This window comes from Salmo salar, chromosome 10 (genome assembly GCF_965601325.2).
Source record: "Salmo salar chromosome 10, fSalSal1, whole genome shotgun sequence".
Lineage (NCBI taxonomy): Eukaryota > Metazoa > Chordata > Actinopteri > Salmoniformes > Salmonidae > Salmo > Salmo salar.
In genome coordinates, this window is record NC_138300.1 from 61,614,406 (window position 1) to 61,629,795 (window position 15,390).

A 15,390-nucleotide genomic window follows, 5' to 3' on the forward strand; every position below is an offset into this window, starting at 1 on the left:
AGGATTCAATCTTAGTCCTGTATTGATGCTTTGCTTGTTTTAGAGTTCATCTGAGGGCATAGAGGGATTCTTAGAAGCGTCCGTATTAGTCTCCTGCTCCTTGAAAGCGGCAGCTCTAGGCTTTAGCTCGGTGCGGATGTTACCTGGAAAGCCGTGGCTTCTGGTGAATAACAGGAAGTGGTTAGTAACATGTTCCTGTGTGTCCAGGTGAACCCCCAGCTGGTCCTCTCCAGGGGGGGAGTTAGGTGGTGAATAACAGGAAGTGGGTAGTAACATGTTTCCTGTTTGTCCAGGTAAACCCCCAGCTGGTCCTCTCCAGGGGGGAGTTAGGTGGTGAATAACAGGAAGTGGGTAGTAACGTGTTTCCTGTTTGTCCAGGTAAACCCCCAGCTGGTCCTCTCTGGGGGGGGTTAGGTGGTGAATAACAGGAAGTGGGTTGTAACGTGGTTCCTGTTTGTCCAGGTAAACCCCCAGCTGGTCCTCTCTGGGGGGGGGGGGGGGGGGGGGTGTTAGGTGGTGAATAACAGGAAGTGGGTAGTAACGTGTTTCCTGTTTGTCCAGGTGAACCCCCAGCTGGTCCTCTCTGGGGGGGGTTAGGTGGTGAATAACAGGAAGTGGGTAGTAATGTGTTTCCTGTTTGTCCAGGTGAACCCTCAGCTGTTCAGCGACAGAGAGAAACAGCAGCTGGTCGATCTGATCGACACCATGATCTCCTACAACCTCTCGTACAGACAGGACAGAACGCCTGATGGACAATACGTCTACGTTCTGGAGCCGTGAGTAACACACACACACACCTAACGCACACACACACACACACACACACACACACACACACACACACACACACACACACACACACACACACACCTAAAGCACATATATACGTGTGTGTGTAGGCGCGTGGAGCAGGTGGTGTGTTTCCCAGGCTTGCCCCCCCGCAGACAGCTGACCTACCAGACCAAACAGACGATCAGCAGAGAGACGGACCAGGAGAGGATGAGGAGAGCAGAATCACTGATGCAGCTACGCAACCCGCACACGGTCAATTACACACACACACACACACACACACACACACACACACACACACACACACACACACACGGTCAGACACACACACACACACACACACGGTCAGTTACACACACACACACACACGGTCAGTTACACACACACACACACGGTCAGACACACACACACACACGGTCAGACACACACACACACACACACACACACACACACACACACACACATAGGGGGGTATCAGAGTATTAGATTATAGAGAATGGATCATGGTGTGTAGGGGGGGTACCAGAGTGTTAGATTATAGAGAATGGATCATGGTGTGTAGGGGGGGTACCAGAGTGTTAGATTATAGAGAATGGATCATGGTGTGTAGGGGGGGTACCAGAGTGTTAGATTATAGAGAATGGATCATGGTGTGTAGGGGGGGTACCAGAGTATTAGATTATAGAGAATGGATCATGGTGTGTAGGGGGGGTACCAGAGTGTTAGATTATAGAGAATGGATTGTAGGGGGGTACCAGAGTGTTAGATTATAGAGAATGGATCATGGTGTGTGGGGGGGGGGTACCAGAGTGTTAGATTATAGAGAATGGATCATGGTGTGTAGGGGGGGTACCAGAGTGTTAGATTATAGAGAATGGATCATGGTGTGTAGGGGGGGTACCAGAGTGTTAGATTATAGAGAATGGATCATGGTGTGTAGGGGGGGTACCAGAGTGTTAGATTATAGAGAATGGATCATGGTGTGTAGGGGGGTACCAGAGTGTTAGATTATAGAGAATGGATCATGGTGTGTAGGGGGGGTACCAGAGTGTTAGATTATAGAGAATGGATCATGGTGTGTAGGGGGGTACCAGAGTGTTAGATTATAGAGAATGGATCATGGTGTGTAGGGGGGGTACCAGAGTGTGGATTCAAATCATGTTTTTAAAGTCTCTGTCTGTCTGTCTGTCTGTCTGTCTGTCTGTCTGTCTGTCTGTCTGTCTGTCTGTCTGTCTGTCTGTCTGTCTGTCTGTCTGTCTGTCTGTCTGTCTGTCTGTCTGTCTGTCTGTCTGTCTGTCTGTCTGTCTGTCTCAGGAGGAGAAGGTGAAGCAGCCTAAGGTGGTGACGACGTCGTCAGTCAGGAACCACCAGCAGAGGCTGGAGAACATCCTGAGGAACACTGTAGTCGAGATCAGGGTGAGAACACACGGTATTCACACACCCACGGTATTCACACACCCACGGTATTCACACACCCACACGGTATTCACACACACACACACACACAGTATTCACACACCTTTATTTGGAAAGGGGTGGATCTGATCCTAGATCAATACAACAGGTGTAGACCTTACAGTGAAATGCTGATTTACAGGCCCTAACCAAGAATGCAGGTTTTTTTCAATCCTGATAAGTATAAGAGATAAAAGTAACAAGTAAGTAATAAAGAGCAGCAGTAAAATAACAATAGCGAGGCTATATACAGGGGGTACCGGTACAGAGTCAATGTGGAGGCTATATACAGGGGGTACCGGTACAGAGTCAATGTGGAGGCTATATACAGGGGGTACCGGTACAGAGTCAATGTGGAGGCTATATACAGGGGTACCGGTACAGAGTCAATGTGGAGGCTATATACAGGGGGTACCGGTACAGAGTCAATGTGGAGGCTATATACAAGGGTACCGGTACAGAGTCAATGTGGAGGCTATATACAGGGGGTACCGGTACAGAGTCAATGTGGAGGCTATATACAAGGGTACCGGTACAGAGTCAATGTGGAGGCTATATACAGGGGGTACCGGTACAGAGTCAATGTGGAGGCTATATACAGGTGGCACAGGTTAGTTGAGGTAATATGTACATGTAGGTAGAGTTATTAAAGTGACTATGCAAAAGATAATAACAACAGAGAGTAGCAGCAGTGTGGGGGGAGGGAACAATGCAAATAGTTTGGCGTAGTCATTTGATTAGATGTTCAGGAGTCTGATGGCTTGGGGGGGTAGAAGCTGTTCAGGAGTCTGGTGGATTGGGGAGGGTAGAAGCTGTTCAGGAGTCTGGTGGCTTGGGGGGGGGTAGAAGCTGTTCAGGAGTCTGATGGCTTGGGGGGTGTTCAGGATTCTGATGGCTTGGGGGGGTAGAAGCTGTTCAGGAGTCTGGTGGCTTGGGGGGGTAGAAGCTGTTCAGGAGTCTGGTGGCTTGGGGGGATAGAAGCTGTTCAGGAGTCTGGTGGCTTGGGGGGATAGAAGCTGTTCAGGAGTCTGGTGGCTTGGGGGGGTAGAAGCTGTTCAGGAGTCTGGTGGCTTGGGGGGGTAGAAGCTGTTCAGGAGTCTGGTGGCTTGGGGGGGTAGAAGCTGTTCAGGAGTCTGGTGGCTTGGGGGGATAGAAGCTGTTCAGGAGTCTGGTGGCTTGGGGGGGTAGAAGCTGTTCAGCTGTTCTTTGTGAATACAGCAAATCAGTCACTCACTCAGACTGTCACTGTCACTCACTGTCACTGTCACTCACTGTCACTGTCACTCACTGTCACTGTCACTCACTGTCACTCTCACTCACTGTCACTCACTGTCACTCACTGTCACTCACTGTCACTCACTGTCAGTCACTCACTGTCACTGTCAGTCACTCACTGTCACTGTCAGTCACTCACTGTCACTGTCAGTCACTCACTGTCACTGTCAGTCACTCACTGTCAGTCACTCACTGTCACTGTCAGTCACTCACTGTCAGTCACTCACTGTCACTGTCACTGTCACTCACTGTCACTGTCACTCACTGTCACTGTCAGTCACTCACTGTCACTGTCAGTCACTCACTGTCACTGTCAGTCACTCACTGTCACTGTCAGTCACTCACTGTCACTGTCAGTCACTCACTGTCACTGTCTGTCACTGTCAGTCTGTCACTGTCAGTCTGTCACTGTCAGTCTGTCACTGTCAGTCTGTCACTGTGTCTGTCACTGTCAGTCTGTCACTGTCAGTCTGTCACTGTCAGTCTGTCACTGTCAGTCTGTCACTGTCAGTCAGTCTGTCAGTCTGTCTGTCAGTCTGTCTGTCACTGTCTGTCACTGTCTGTCACTGTCTGTCACTGTCTGTCACTGTCTGTCACTGTCTGTCACTGTCAGTCACTCACTGTCACTGTCAGTCACTCACTGTCACTGTCAGTCACTCACTGTCACTGTCAGTCAATCACTGTCATTGTCAGTCACTCACTGTCACTGTCAGTCACTCACTGTCACTGTCAGTCACTCAGACAGTCACTCAGACAGTCAGACAGTGCGACAGGCAGATACTCAGACAGTCAGTCAGACAGTGAGACAGTCAGTCAGTCAGTCACTCACAGTCAGACACTCTGTCAGTCACTCTGTCAGTCACTCTGTCAGTCAGTCAGACAATATTTGGTGTTTTACGTAATTATCTCTGTACCTCTTTCTCTCTCTCTCTCCAGTTTATCTCCATCTGTCTCCCTCTCTCTCTCTCTCTCCAGTATCTCTCCATCTAGCCTTCACCCCAATGCTCTTATCTATTTGTTTTTAACTTCTCACTTGATTAATAAAGATCCATAAAGATGAAATAAAGATAAATATTTAAGAAATATTTCTGAAATGTGCACAGGTTCACTTCCTTGTGGATTTAACAGAATGGAGTGGTGTTAATGTGGTATATCTAGGAGGACAAAGCTAATCTCAAGGAAGGAGAGAATCACGACAGAGAGGGAGGGAGGGGGAGAGAGGGAGAGAGAGAGACTGAGAAAAAGATGGAGGGATGCAGAGAGACGGAGGGAGGGAGGGAGGGAGGGAGGGACTGAGAGAGAGAGAGAGAGAGGGAGGGAGAGAGGGATGGAGGAGGAGAGAGAGAGGGGGATGGAGGAGGAGAGAGAGAGAGAGAGATGGAGGGAGAGAGAGAGGGATGGAGAGAGAGACAGAGGGAGGGAGAGACTGAGAGAAAGATGGAGGGATGGAGAGAGAGGGTGATGAGCCCAGATCCCAGGAGCTCTAAAACCAGGTTAATGACAGATGGTGTGTATTAGACTGAAACCAGGTTAATGGTGTGTATTAGACTCTGAAACCAGGTTAATGGTGTGTATTAGACTCTGAAACCAGGTTAATGAAACCAGGTTAATGACAGATACTGTGTATTAGACTCTGAAACCAGGTTAATGACAGGTGGTGTGTATTAGACTGTGAAACCAGGTTAATGACAGATGGTGTGTATTAGACTCTGAAACCAGGTTAATAACAGATGGTGTGTATTAGACTCTGAAACCAGGTTAATGGTGTCTATTAGACTCTGAAACCAGGTTAATGGTGTGTATTAGACTCTGAAACCAGGTTAATGACAGATACTGTGTATTAGACTGTGAAACCAGGTTAATGACAGATGGTGTGTATTAGACTCTGAAACCAGGTTAATAACAGATGGTGTGTATTAGACTCTGAAACCAGGTTAATGGTGTGTATTAGACTCTGAAACCAGGTTATTGGTGTGTATTAGTCTCTGAAACCAGGTTAATGGTGTGTATTAGACTCTGAAACCAGGTTAATGCTGTGTATTAGACTCTGAAACCAGGTTAATGACAGATGGTGTGTATTAGACTCTGAAACCAGGTTAATGACTGGATAAGAGCGCTGTTAAATTACTAAAATGTCGTCTGTGTTGCAGCCGGAGGTGGATTTCTTTGGCCGAGCCCAAGGAGAACACACACACACACACACACACACACACACACACACACACACACACACACACACACACACACACACACACACACACACACACACACACTGGATACCATCTGTCCTAAACTACGACCTGTAGGTACGTACACACACACACACACTGGATACCATCTGTCCTAAACTACGACCTGTAGGTACGTACACACACACACACACACACACCACACACACACACACACACACACACACACACACACACACACACACTGGATATCATCTGTCCTAAACTACGACCTGTAGGTACGTACACACACACAAACACACACTAGATATCATCTGTCCTAAACTACGACCTGTAGGTACACACACACACACTAGATATAATCTGTCCTAAACTACGACCTGTAGACAGACACACACACACACACACACACACACACACACACACACACACACACACACACTATAGAACATCTGTCCTAAACTACGACCTGTAGGTACACACACACACTGGATATTATCTGTCCTAAACTACGACCTGTAGGTACGTACACACACACACACACACACACACACATACACACTAGATAGCATCTGTCCTAAACTACGACCTGTAGGTACACACACACACACACACACACACACACACACACACACTGGATACCATCTGTCCTAAACTACGACCTGTAGGTACACACACACACACACACACACACACACACACACACACACACACACACACACACACACACACACACACACACACACACACACACACACACTGGATTTTATCTGTCCTAAACTACGACCTGTAGGTACACACACACACACATACTGGATAATATCTGTCCTAAACTACGACCTGTAGGTACACACAAACACACACACACACACACACACACACACACACACTGGAAAGCATCTGTCCTAAACTACAACCTGTAGGTACACACACACACATAGTGGATTATATCTGTCCTAAACAATTCATTGTTCAGGAGTCTTATGGCTTGGGGGTAAAAACTGTTGAGAAGCCTTTTGGTCCTAGACTTGGCGCTCCGGTACCGCTTGTCGTGCGGTAGCAGAGAGAACAGTCTATGACTGGGGTGGCTGGGGTCTTTGACAATTTTTAGGGCCTTCCTCTGACACCGCCTGCTGTAGAGGTCCTGGATGGCAGGAAGCTTGGCTCCAGTGATGTACTGGGCCGTACGCACTACCCTCTGTAGCGCCTGCTGTAGAGGTCCTGGATGGCAGGAAGCTTGGCCCCAGTGATGTACTGGGCCGTACGCACTACCCTCTGTAGCGCCTTGCGGTCGGAGGCTGAGCAGTTTCCATACCGGGCGGTGATGCAGCCGGTCAGGATGCTCTCGATGGTGCAGCTGTAAAACTTTTTGATGATCTGGGGGCCCATGTCAAATCTTTTCAGTCTCCTGAGGGGGATTAGGTGTTGTCTTGCTTCACGACTGTCATGTTGTGCTTGGACCATGATAGTTTGTTGGTGATGTGGACACCGAGGAACTTGAAGCTCTCAACCTGCTCCACTACAGCCCCGTCGATGAGAATGGGGGCGTGCTCGGTCCTCCTTTTCCTGTAGTCCACGATCAGCTCCTTTGTCTTGATCGCGTTGAGGGAGAGGTTGTTATTCTGGCACCACACTGCCAGGTCTCTGACCTCCTCCCTATAGGCTGTCTCATCGTTGTCGGTGATCAGACCTACCACTGTTGTCGTTGTCAGCAAGCTTAATGATGGTGTTGGAGTCGTGCCTGGCCATGCAGTCGTGGGTGAACAGGGAGTACAGGAGGGGACTGAGCACGCACCTCTGGGGAGCTCCAGTGTTGAGGATCAGCAGGGCAGATCTCTTGTTGCCTACCCATACCACCCGGGGGCGTCCCGTCAGGAAGTCCAGGATCCAGTTACAGAGGGAGGTGTTTAGTCCCAGGGTCCTTAGCTTAGTGATGAGCTTGGAGGGTACTATGGTGTTGAACGCTGAGCTGTAGTCAATGAATAGCATTCTCACATAGAAGTTCCTTTTGTCCAGGTGGGAAAGGCCAGTGTGGAGTGCAATAGAGATTGCATCATCTGTGGATCTGTTTGGGCGGTATGCAAATTGGAGTGGGTCTAGGGTTTCTGGGATAATGGTGTTGATGTGAGGCATTACCAGCCTTTCAAAGCACTTCATGGATACAGACGTGAGTGCTACGGGTCTGTAGTCATTTAGGCAGGTTACCTTCACTTCCTTGGGCACAGGGACTATGGTGGTCTGCTTGAAACATGTTGGTGTTACAGACTCAGTCAGGGAGAGGTTGAAAATGTCAGTGAAGACACTTGCCAGTTGGTCAGCGCATGCTCTGAGTACACGTCCTGGTAATCCATCTGGCCCCGCGGCTTTGTGAATGTTGACCTGTTTAAAGGTCTTGCTCACATCGGCTATCGTGAGCGTTTACCACACAGTCATCCAGAACAGCTGGTGCTGTCGTGCATGCTTCAGTGTTGCTTGCCTCGAAGCGAGCATAAATGGCATTTAGCTCGTCTGGTAGGGCTCGCGTCACTGGGCAGCTCGCGGGTGGGTTTCCCTTTGTAGTCCGTAATAGTTTGGTAGCCCTGCCACATCCGACGAGCGTCAGAGCCGGTGTAGTAGGATTCAATCTTAGTCCTGTATTGATGCTTTGCTTGTTTTAGAGTTCATCTGAGGGCATAGAGGGATTCTTAGAAGCGTCCGTATTAGTCTCCTGCTCCTTGAAAGCGGCAGCTCTAGGCTTTAGCTCGGTGCGGATGTTACCTGGAAAGCCGTGGCTTCTGGTGAATAACAGGAAGTGGTTAGTAACATGTTCCTGTGTGTCCAGGTGAACCCCCAGCTGGTCCTCTCCAGGGGGGGAGTTAGGTGGTGAATAACAGGAAGTGGGTAGTAAAATGTTTCCTGTTTGTCCAGGTAAACCCCCAGCTGGTCCTCTCCAGGGGGGAGTTAGGTGGTGAATAACAGGAAGTGGGTAGTAACGTGTTTCCTGTTTGTCCAGGTAAACCCCCAGCTGGTCCTCTCTGGGGGGGGTTAGGTGGTGAATAACAGGAAGTGGGTTGTAACGTGGTTCCTGTTTGTCCAGGTAAACCCCCAGCTGGTCCTCTCTGGGGGGGGGGTTAGGTGGTGAATAACAGGAAGTGGGTAGTAACGTGTTTCCTGTTTGTCCAGGTGAACCCCCAGCTGGTCCTCTCTGGGGGGGGGTTAGGTGGTGAATAACAGGAAGTGGGTAGTAATGTGTTTCCTGTTTGTCCAGGTAAACCCCCAGCTGGTCCTCTCTTGGGGGGGGTTAGGTGGTGAATAACAGGAAGTGGGTTGTAACGTGGTTCCTGTTTGTCCAGGTGAACCCTCAGCTGTTCAGCGACAGAGAGAAACAGCAGCTGGTCGATCTGATCGACACCATGATCTCCTACAACCTCTCGTACAGACAGGACAGAACGCCTGATGGACAATACGTCTACGTTCTGGAGCCGTGAGTAACACACACACACACACACACACACCTAAAGCACATATATACGTGTGTGTGTAGGCGCGTGGAGCAGGTGGTGTGTTTCCCAGGCTTGCCCCCCCGCAGACAGCTGACCTACCAGACCAAACAGACGATCAGCAGAGAGACGGACCAGGAGAGGATGAGGAGAGCAGAATCACTGATGCAGCTACGCAACCCGCACACGGTCAGTTACACACACACACACACAAACACACACACGGTCAGACACACACACGGTCAGTTACACACACACACACACACACACACGGTCAGACACACACACACACACGGTCAGACACACACACGGTCAGTTACACACACACACACACACACACGGTCAGACACACACACACACACGGTCAGACACACACACACACGGTCAGACACACACACACACACACACACATAGGGGGGTATCAGAGTATTAGATTATAGAGAATGGATCATGGTGTGTAGGGGGGTACCAGAGTGTTAGATTATAGAGAATGGATCATGGTGTGTAGGGGGGTACCAGAGTGTTAGATTATAGAGAATGGATCATGGTGTGTAGGGGGGTACCAGAGTGTTGGATTATTGAGAATGGATCATGGTGTGTAGGGGGGGTACCAGAGTGTTAGATTATAGAGAATGGATCATGGTGTGTAGGGGGGGTACCAGAGTGTTAGATTATAGAGAATGGATTGTAGGGGGGTACCAGAGTGTTAGATTATAGAGAATGGATCATGGTGTGTAGGGGGGGGGGTACCAGAGTGTTAGATTATAGAGAATGGATCATGGTGTGTAGGGGGGGTACCAGAGTGTTAGATTATAGAGAATGGATCATGGTGTGTAGGGGGGGTACCAGAGTGTTAGATTATAGAGAATGGATCATGGTGTGTAGGGATACCAGGGTGTTAGATTATAGAGAATGGATCATGGTGTGTAGGGGGGGTACCAGAGTGTGGATTCAAATCATGTTTTTTCTGTCTGTCTGTCTGTCTGTCTGTCTGTCTGTCTGTCTGTCTGTCTGTCTGTCTGTCTGTCTGTCTGTCTGTCTGTCTGTCTGTCTGTCTGTCTGTCTGTCTCAGGAGGAGAAGGTGAAGCAGCCTAAGGTGGTGACGACGTCGTCAGTCAGGAACCACCAGCAGAGGCTGGAGAACATCCTGAGGAACACTGTAGTCGAGATCAGGGTGAGAACACACGGTATTCACACACCCACGGTATTCACACACCCACGGTATTCACACACCCACACGGTATTCACACACACACACACACACAGTATTCACACACCTTTATTTGGAAAGGGGTGGATCTGATCCTAGATCAATACAACAGGTGTAGACCTTACAGTGAAATGCTGATTTACAGGCCCTAACCAAGAATGCAGGTTTTTTTCAATCCTGATAAGTATACAAGTAACAAGTAAGTAATAAAGAGCAGCAGTAAAATAACAATAGCGAGGCTATATACAGGGGGTACCGGTACAGAGTCAATGTGGAGGCTATATACAGGGGGTACCGGTACAGAGTCAATGTGGAGGCTATATACAGGGGGTACCGGTACAGAGTCAATGTGGAGGCTATATACAGGGGGTACCGGTACAGAGTCAATGTGGAGGCTATATACAGGTGGCACAGGTTAGTTGAGGTAATATGTACATGTAGGTAGAGTTATTAAAGTGACTATGCAAAAGATAATAACAACAGAGAGTAGCAGCAGTGTGGGGGGAGGGAACAATGCAAATAGTTTGGGGTAGTCTTTTGATTAGATGTTCAGGAGTCTGATGGCTTGGGGGGGTAGAAGCTGTTCAGGAGTCTGATGGCTTGGGGGGGTAGAAGCTGTTCAGGAGTCTGGTGGCTTGGGGGGGGGGGGTAGAAGCTGTTCAGGAGTCTGATGGCTTGGGGGGTGTTCAGGATTCTGATGGCTTGGGGGGGTAGAAGCTGTTCAGGAGTCTGATGGCTTGGGGGGGTAGAAGCTGTTCAGGAGTCTGGTGGCTTGGGGAGGGTAGAAGCTGTTCAGGAGTCTGGTGGCTTGGGGGGGGGGGGTAGAAGCTGTTCAGGAGTCTGATGCCTTGGGGGGTGTTCAGGAGTCTGATGGCTTGGGGGGGTAGAAGCTGTTCAGGAGTCTGGTGGCTTGGGGGGGTAGAAGCTGTTCAGGAGTCTGGTGGCTTGGGGGGGTAGAAGCTGTTCAGGAGTCTGGTGGCTTGGGGGGGTAGAAGCTGTTCTTTGAATACAGCAAATCAGTCACTCACTCAGACAGTCAGTCACTCACTGTCACTCACTGTCACTGTCAGTCACTGTCAGTCACTGTCACTGTCTGTCACTGTCACTGTCAGTCTGTCACTGTCAGTCTGTCACTGTCAGTCTGTCACTGTCAGTCACTGTCTGTCACTGTCAGTCTGTCTGTCACTGTCACTGTCTGTCACTGTCACTGTCTGTCACTGTCAGTCACTCACTGTCACTGTCAGTCACTCTCTGTCACTGTCAGTCACTCTCTGTCACTGTCAGTCACTCACTGTCACTGTCAGTCACTCACTGTCACTGTCAGTCACTCACTGTCACTGTCAGTCACTCACTCACTGTCAGTCACTCACTGTCACTGTCAGTCACCTACTGTCACTGTCAGTCAGTCACTGTCACTGTCAGTCACTGTCAGTCACTCACTGTCACTGTCAGTCACTCACTGTCACTGTCAGTCACTCACTGTCACTGTCAGTCACTCACTGTCACTGTCAGTCACTCAGACAGTCAGACTGTGCGACAGGCAGATACTCAGACAGTCAGTCAGACAGTGAGTCAGTCAGTCACTCACAGTCAGTCACTCTGTCAGTCACTCTGTCAGTCAGTCAGACAATATTTGGTGTTTTACGTAATTATCTCTGTACCTCTTTCTCTCTCTCTCTCCAGTTTATCTCCATCTGTCTCCCTCTCTCTCTCTCTCTCCAGTATCTCTCCATCTAGCCTTCACCCCAATGCTCTTATCTATTTGTTTTTAACTTCTCACTTGATTAATAAAGATCCATAAAGATGAAATAAAGATAAATATTTAAGAAATATTTCTGAAATGTGCACTGGTTCTCTTCCTCGTGGATTTAACAGAATGGAGTGGTGTTAATGTGGTATATCTAGGAGGACAAAGCTAATCTCAAGGAAGGAGAGAATCACGACAGGGAGGGAGAGAGAGAGGGAGAGAGAGAGAGGGAGGGAGGGAGGGAGAGACTGAGAGAAAGATGGAGGGATGCAGAGAGACGGAGGGAGGGAGAGACGGAGGGAGGGAGAGACTGAGGGAGGAATGGAGGGAGAGAGGGATGGAGGAGAGAGAGAGAGGGATGGAGGAGAGAGAGAGAGAGATGGAGGGGGAGAGAGAGGGATGGAGAGGGAGGGAGAGACTGAGAGAAAGATGGAGGGATGGAGAGAGAGGGTGATGAGCCCAGATCCCAGGAGCTCTAAAACCAGGTTAATGACAGATGGTGTGTATTAGACTGAAACCAGGTTAATGGTGTGTATTAGACTCTGAAACCAGGTTAATGGTGTGTATTAGACTCTGAAACCAGGTTAATGAAACCAGGTTAATGACAGATACTGTGTATTAGACTCTGAAACCAGGTTAATGACAGGTGGTGTGTATTAGACTCTGAAACCAGGTTAATGACAGATACTGTGTATTAGACTGTGAAACCAGGTTAATGACAGATGGTGTGTATTAGACTCTGAAACCAGGTTAAAAACAGATGGTGTGTATTAGACTCTGAAACCAGGTTAATGGTGTCTATTAGACTCTGAAACCAGGTTAATGGTGTGTATTAGACTCTGAAACCAGGTTAATGACAGATGGTGTGTATTAGACTCTGAAACCAGGTTAATAACAGATGGTGTGTATTAGACTCTGAAACCAGGTTAATGGTGTGTATTAGACTCTGAAACCAGGTTGATGGTGTGTATTAGACTCTGAAACCAGGTTAATGGTGTGTATTAGACTCTGAAACCAGGTTAATGACAGATGGTGTGTATTAGACTCTGAAACCAGGTTAATGACAGATGGTGTGTATTAGACTCTGAAACCAGGTTAATGACTGGATAAGAGCGCTGTTAAATTACTAAAATGTCGTCTGTGTTGCAGCCGGAGGTGGATTTCTTTGGCCGAGCCGTCGCCCCCAAGGAGAAACCACAGGTGGTCTCTGCTACAGGTAACATTACATTTAACGTAGCATCTCTGCTACAGGTAACAGTACATTTAACGTAGCATCTCTGGTTCAGGTGACAATACATTTAATGTAGCATCTCTGCTACAGGTGACAATACATTTAACGTAGCATCTCTGCTACAGGTAACATTACATTTAACGTAGCATCTCTGCTACAGGTAACAATACATTTAACGTAGCATCTCTGCTACAGGTAACAATACATTTAACGTAGCATCTCTGCTACAGGTAACAATACATTTAACGTAGCATCTCTGCTACAGGTAACAATACATTTAACGTAGCATCTCTGCTACAGGTAACAATACATTTAACGTAGCATCTCTGCTACAGGTAACATTACATTTAACGTAGCATCTGTGATTCAGGTAACAATACATTTAACGTAGCATCTCTGCTACAGGTAACATTACATTTATTGTATTGTTACCTGCAATCAATCCCCCATTGCTGACTATAAATGATCTATAACTTGGCTAATAACTCACTAACTAGCAAAGGATATTAACAATATGCACACGTGGCTAAATGCAGCTCTTGATTTGATCTCAAAACAGGTGCACCTACTCACGACCGCTCATGCTGTAAACACAGTCCAGCGCATCTACTCACGACCGCTCATGCTGTAAACACAGTCCAGCGCATCTACTCACGACCGCTCATGCTGTAAACACAGTCCAGTGCATCTACTCACAACCGCTCATGCTGTAAACACAGTCCAGCGCATCTACTCACGACCGCTCATGCTGTAAACACAGTCCAGTGCATCTATTGACGACCGCTCATGCTGTAAACACAGTCCAGTTCATCTATTCACGACCGCTCATGCTGTAAACACAGTCCAGTTCAAAGTGAATGGCACAGATCCATATATGGCAATGGTCTATTTGCATATAGGCCTACTGCAGCTCTGATTGGTTATGGCGCACCGGTCTGTGTACGAGCTGAGTAGTGCGTGTCAATGCAATAGAATCCTACTCCGATGCGTTCTGCCTACAACAAACTCTCTTGCGTAGTTCGTTTTGTTTCGGTATGTTGCATTGAAAGTGTCTAATATCGTGTTGATTCGATCACAACAGCCACAGTAAAGGGACACGTTTATAGTGTTAACAAGAGAAAACTCTAGAACGGCGGTAATGGTTCACGATTACTTTTTGGGTCCAAACACAAGCCGAGATCTACCCGCTCAGATAATTTTTTTTTAAATGGCTTTAAAAAAAAATGTAAGCCTATACAACAACCAGTTGATGGACTAGGAATGTCTTGGAGATGGACGTGACCACTCTGCTTTAGGAAGGTCAGGCTGGTTCTTCTCTTCTGGGGGATGATATTACTGTCTCAGTCCCCGGGGGAGGGAGACACGGGGCAGTCTGGGGGCTGATATTACTGTCTCAGTCCCCGGGGGGGGGGAGACACGGGGCAGTCTGGGGGCTGATGAGGGAACATTGTTCATATGTCTGTATCTGTGTGTGTTTTACCATAAACTGTCTCTCTCTCCGTCTGTCACTAGGGGAGGTGTGTGTGGAGGTTGCCATGGGGACAGCGGTTGGCAACAGTGACGTGTGGTTCCGTTTCAACGAGGGCGTGTCCAACGCCGTGCGACGCAACGTCTACATCAGAGAACTGCTATAACACACACACACGTTAGAATGTTAGTATGTAAATGACCACGAGTCAATCTGTCAAACAACCTCTTTATTATGTTTGAATGACAGTGGAAACAGCCAATAAAAACATTTGTATTCTGATTGACAGTGGGGTAAAAAGCCAATAAAAAGTGTGATTTTAGTTAACAACAAACTTCTATCTGGTTCTTTTAACAAAGGAAGGGAGCTACTTTCAATGCAGGACATTCTGCTCACAGAAAGGAAGGGGACTACTTTCAATGCAGGACAGCTGCCTGGGGGGGGCCTCATGCGGCAGCGCCACAGGGGAAGGGGACTACTTTCAATGCAGGACATGCTGCTCATAGGAAGGAAGGGGACTACTTTCAATGTAGGACATTCTGCT

The 15,390-nt window shown here is 48.2% G+C and overlaps 1 protein-coding gene across 1 annotated transcript in view; it reads left to right on the forward strand.

The window, feature by feature from the left end:
• The window catches only part of LOC106591468 (chromosome transmission fidelity protein 18 homolog), a 51,788-nt gene extending 36,603 nt beyond the window's left edge, over positions 1-15,185 (forward strand). Inside the window, exons 11-18 of the mRNA XM_082956611.1 lie at positions 646-776; positions 945-1,044; positions 2,107-2,208; positions 8,996-9,174; positions 9,235-9,379; positions 10,263-10,364; positions 13,297-13,363; positions 14,891-15,185. Coding sequence (XP_082812737.1) covers positions 646-776; positions 945-1,044; positions 2,107-2,208; positions 8,996-9,174; positions 9,235-9,379; positions 10,263-10,364; positions 13,297-13,363; positions 14,891-15,012 — 948 coding nt within the window. The 3' untranslated portion in view covers positions 15,013-15,185. The remainder of the gene's footprint in view (positions 1-645; positions 777-944; positions 1,045-2,106; positions 2,209-8,995; positions 9,175-9,234; positions 9,380-10,262; positions 10,365-13,296; positions 13,364-14,890) is intronic.
• The last annotated feature ends 205 nt before the right edge of the window (positions 15,186-15,390 follow it).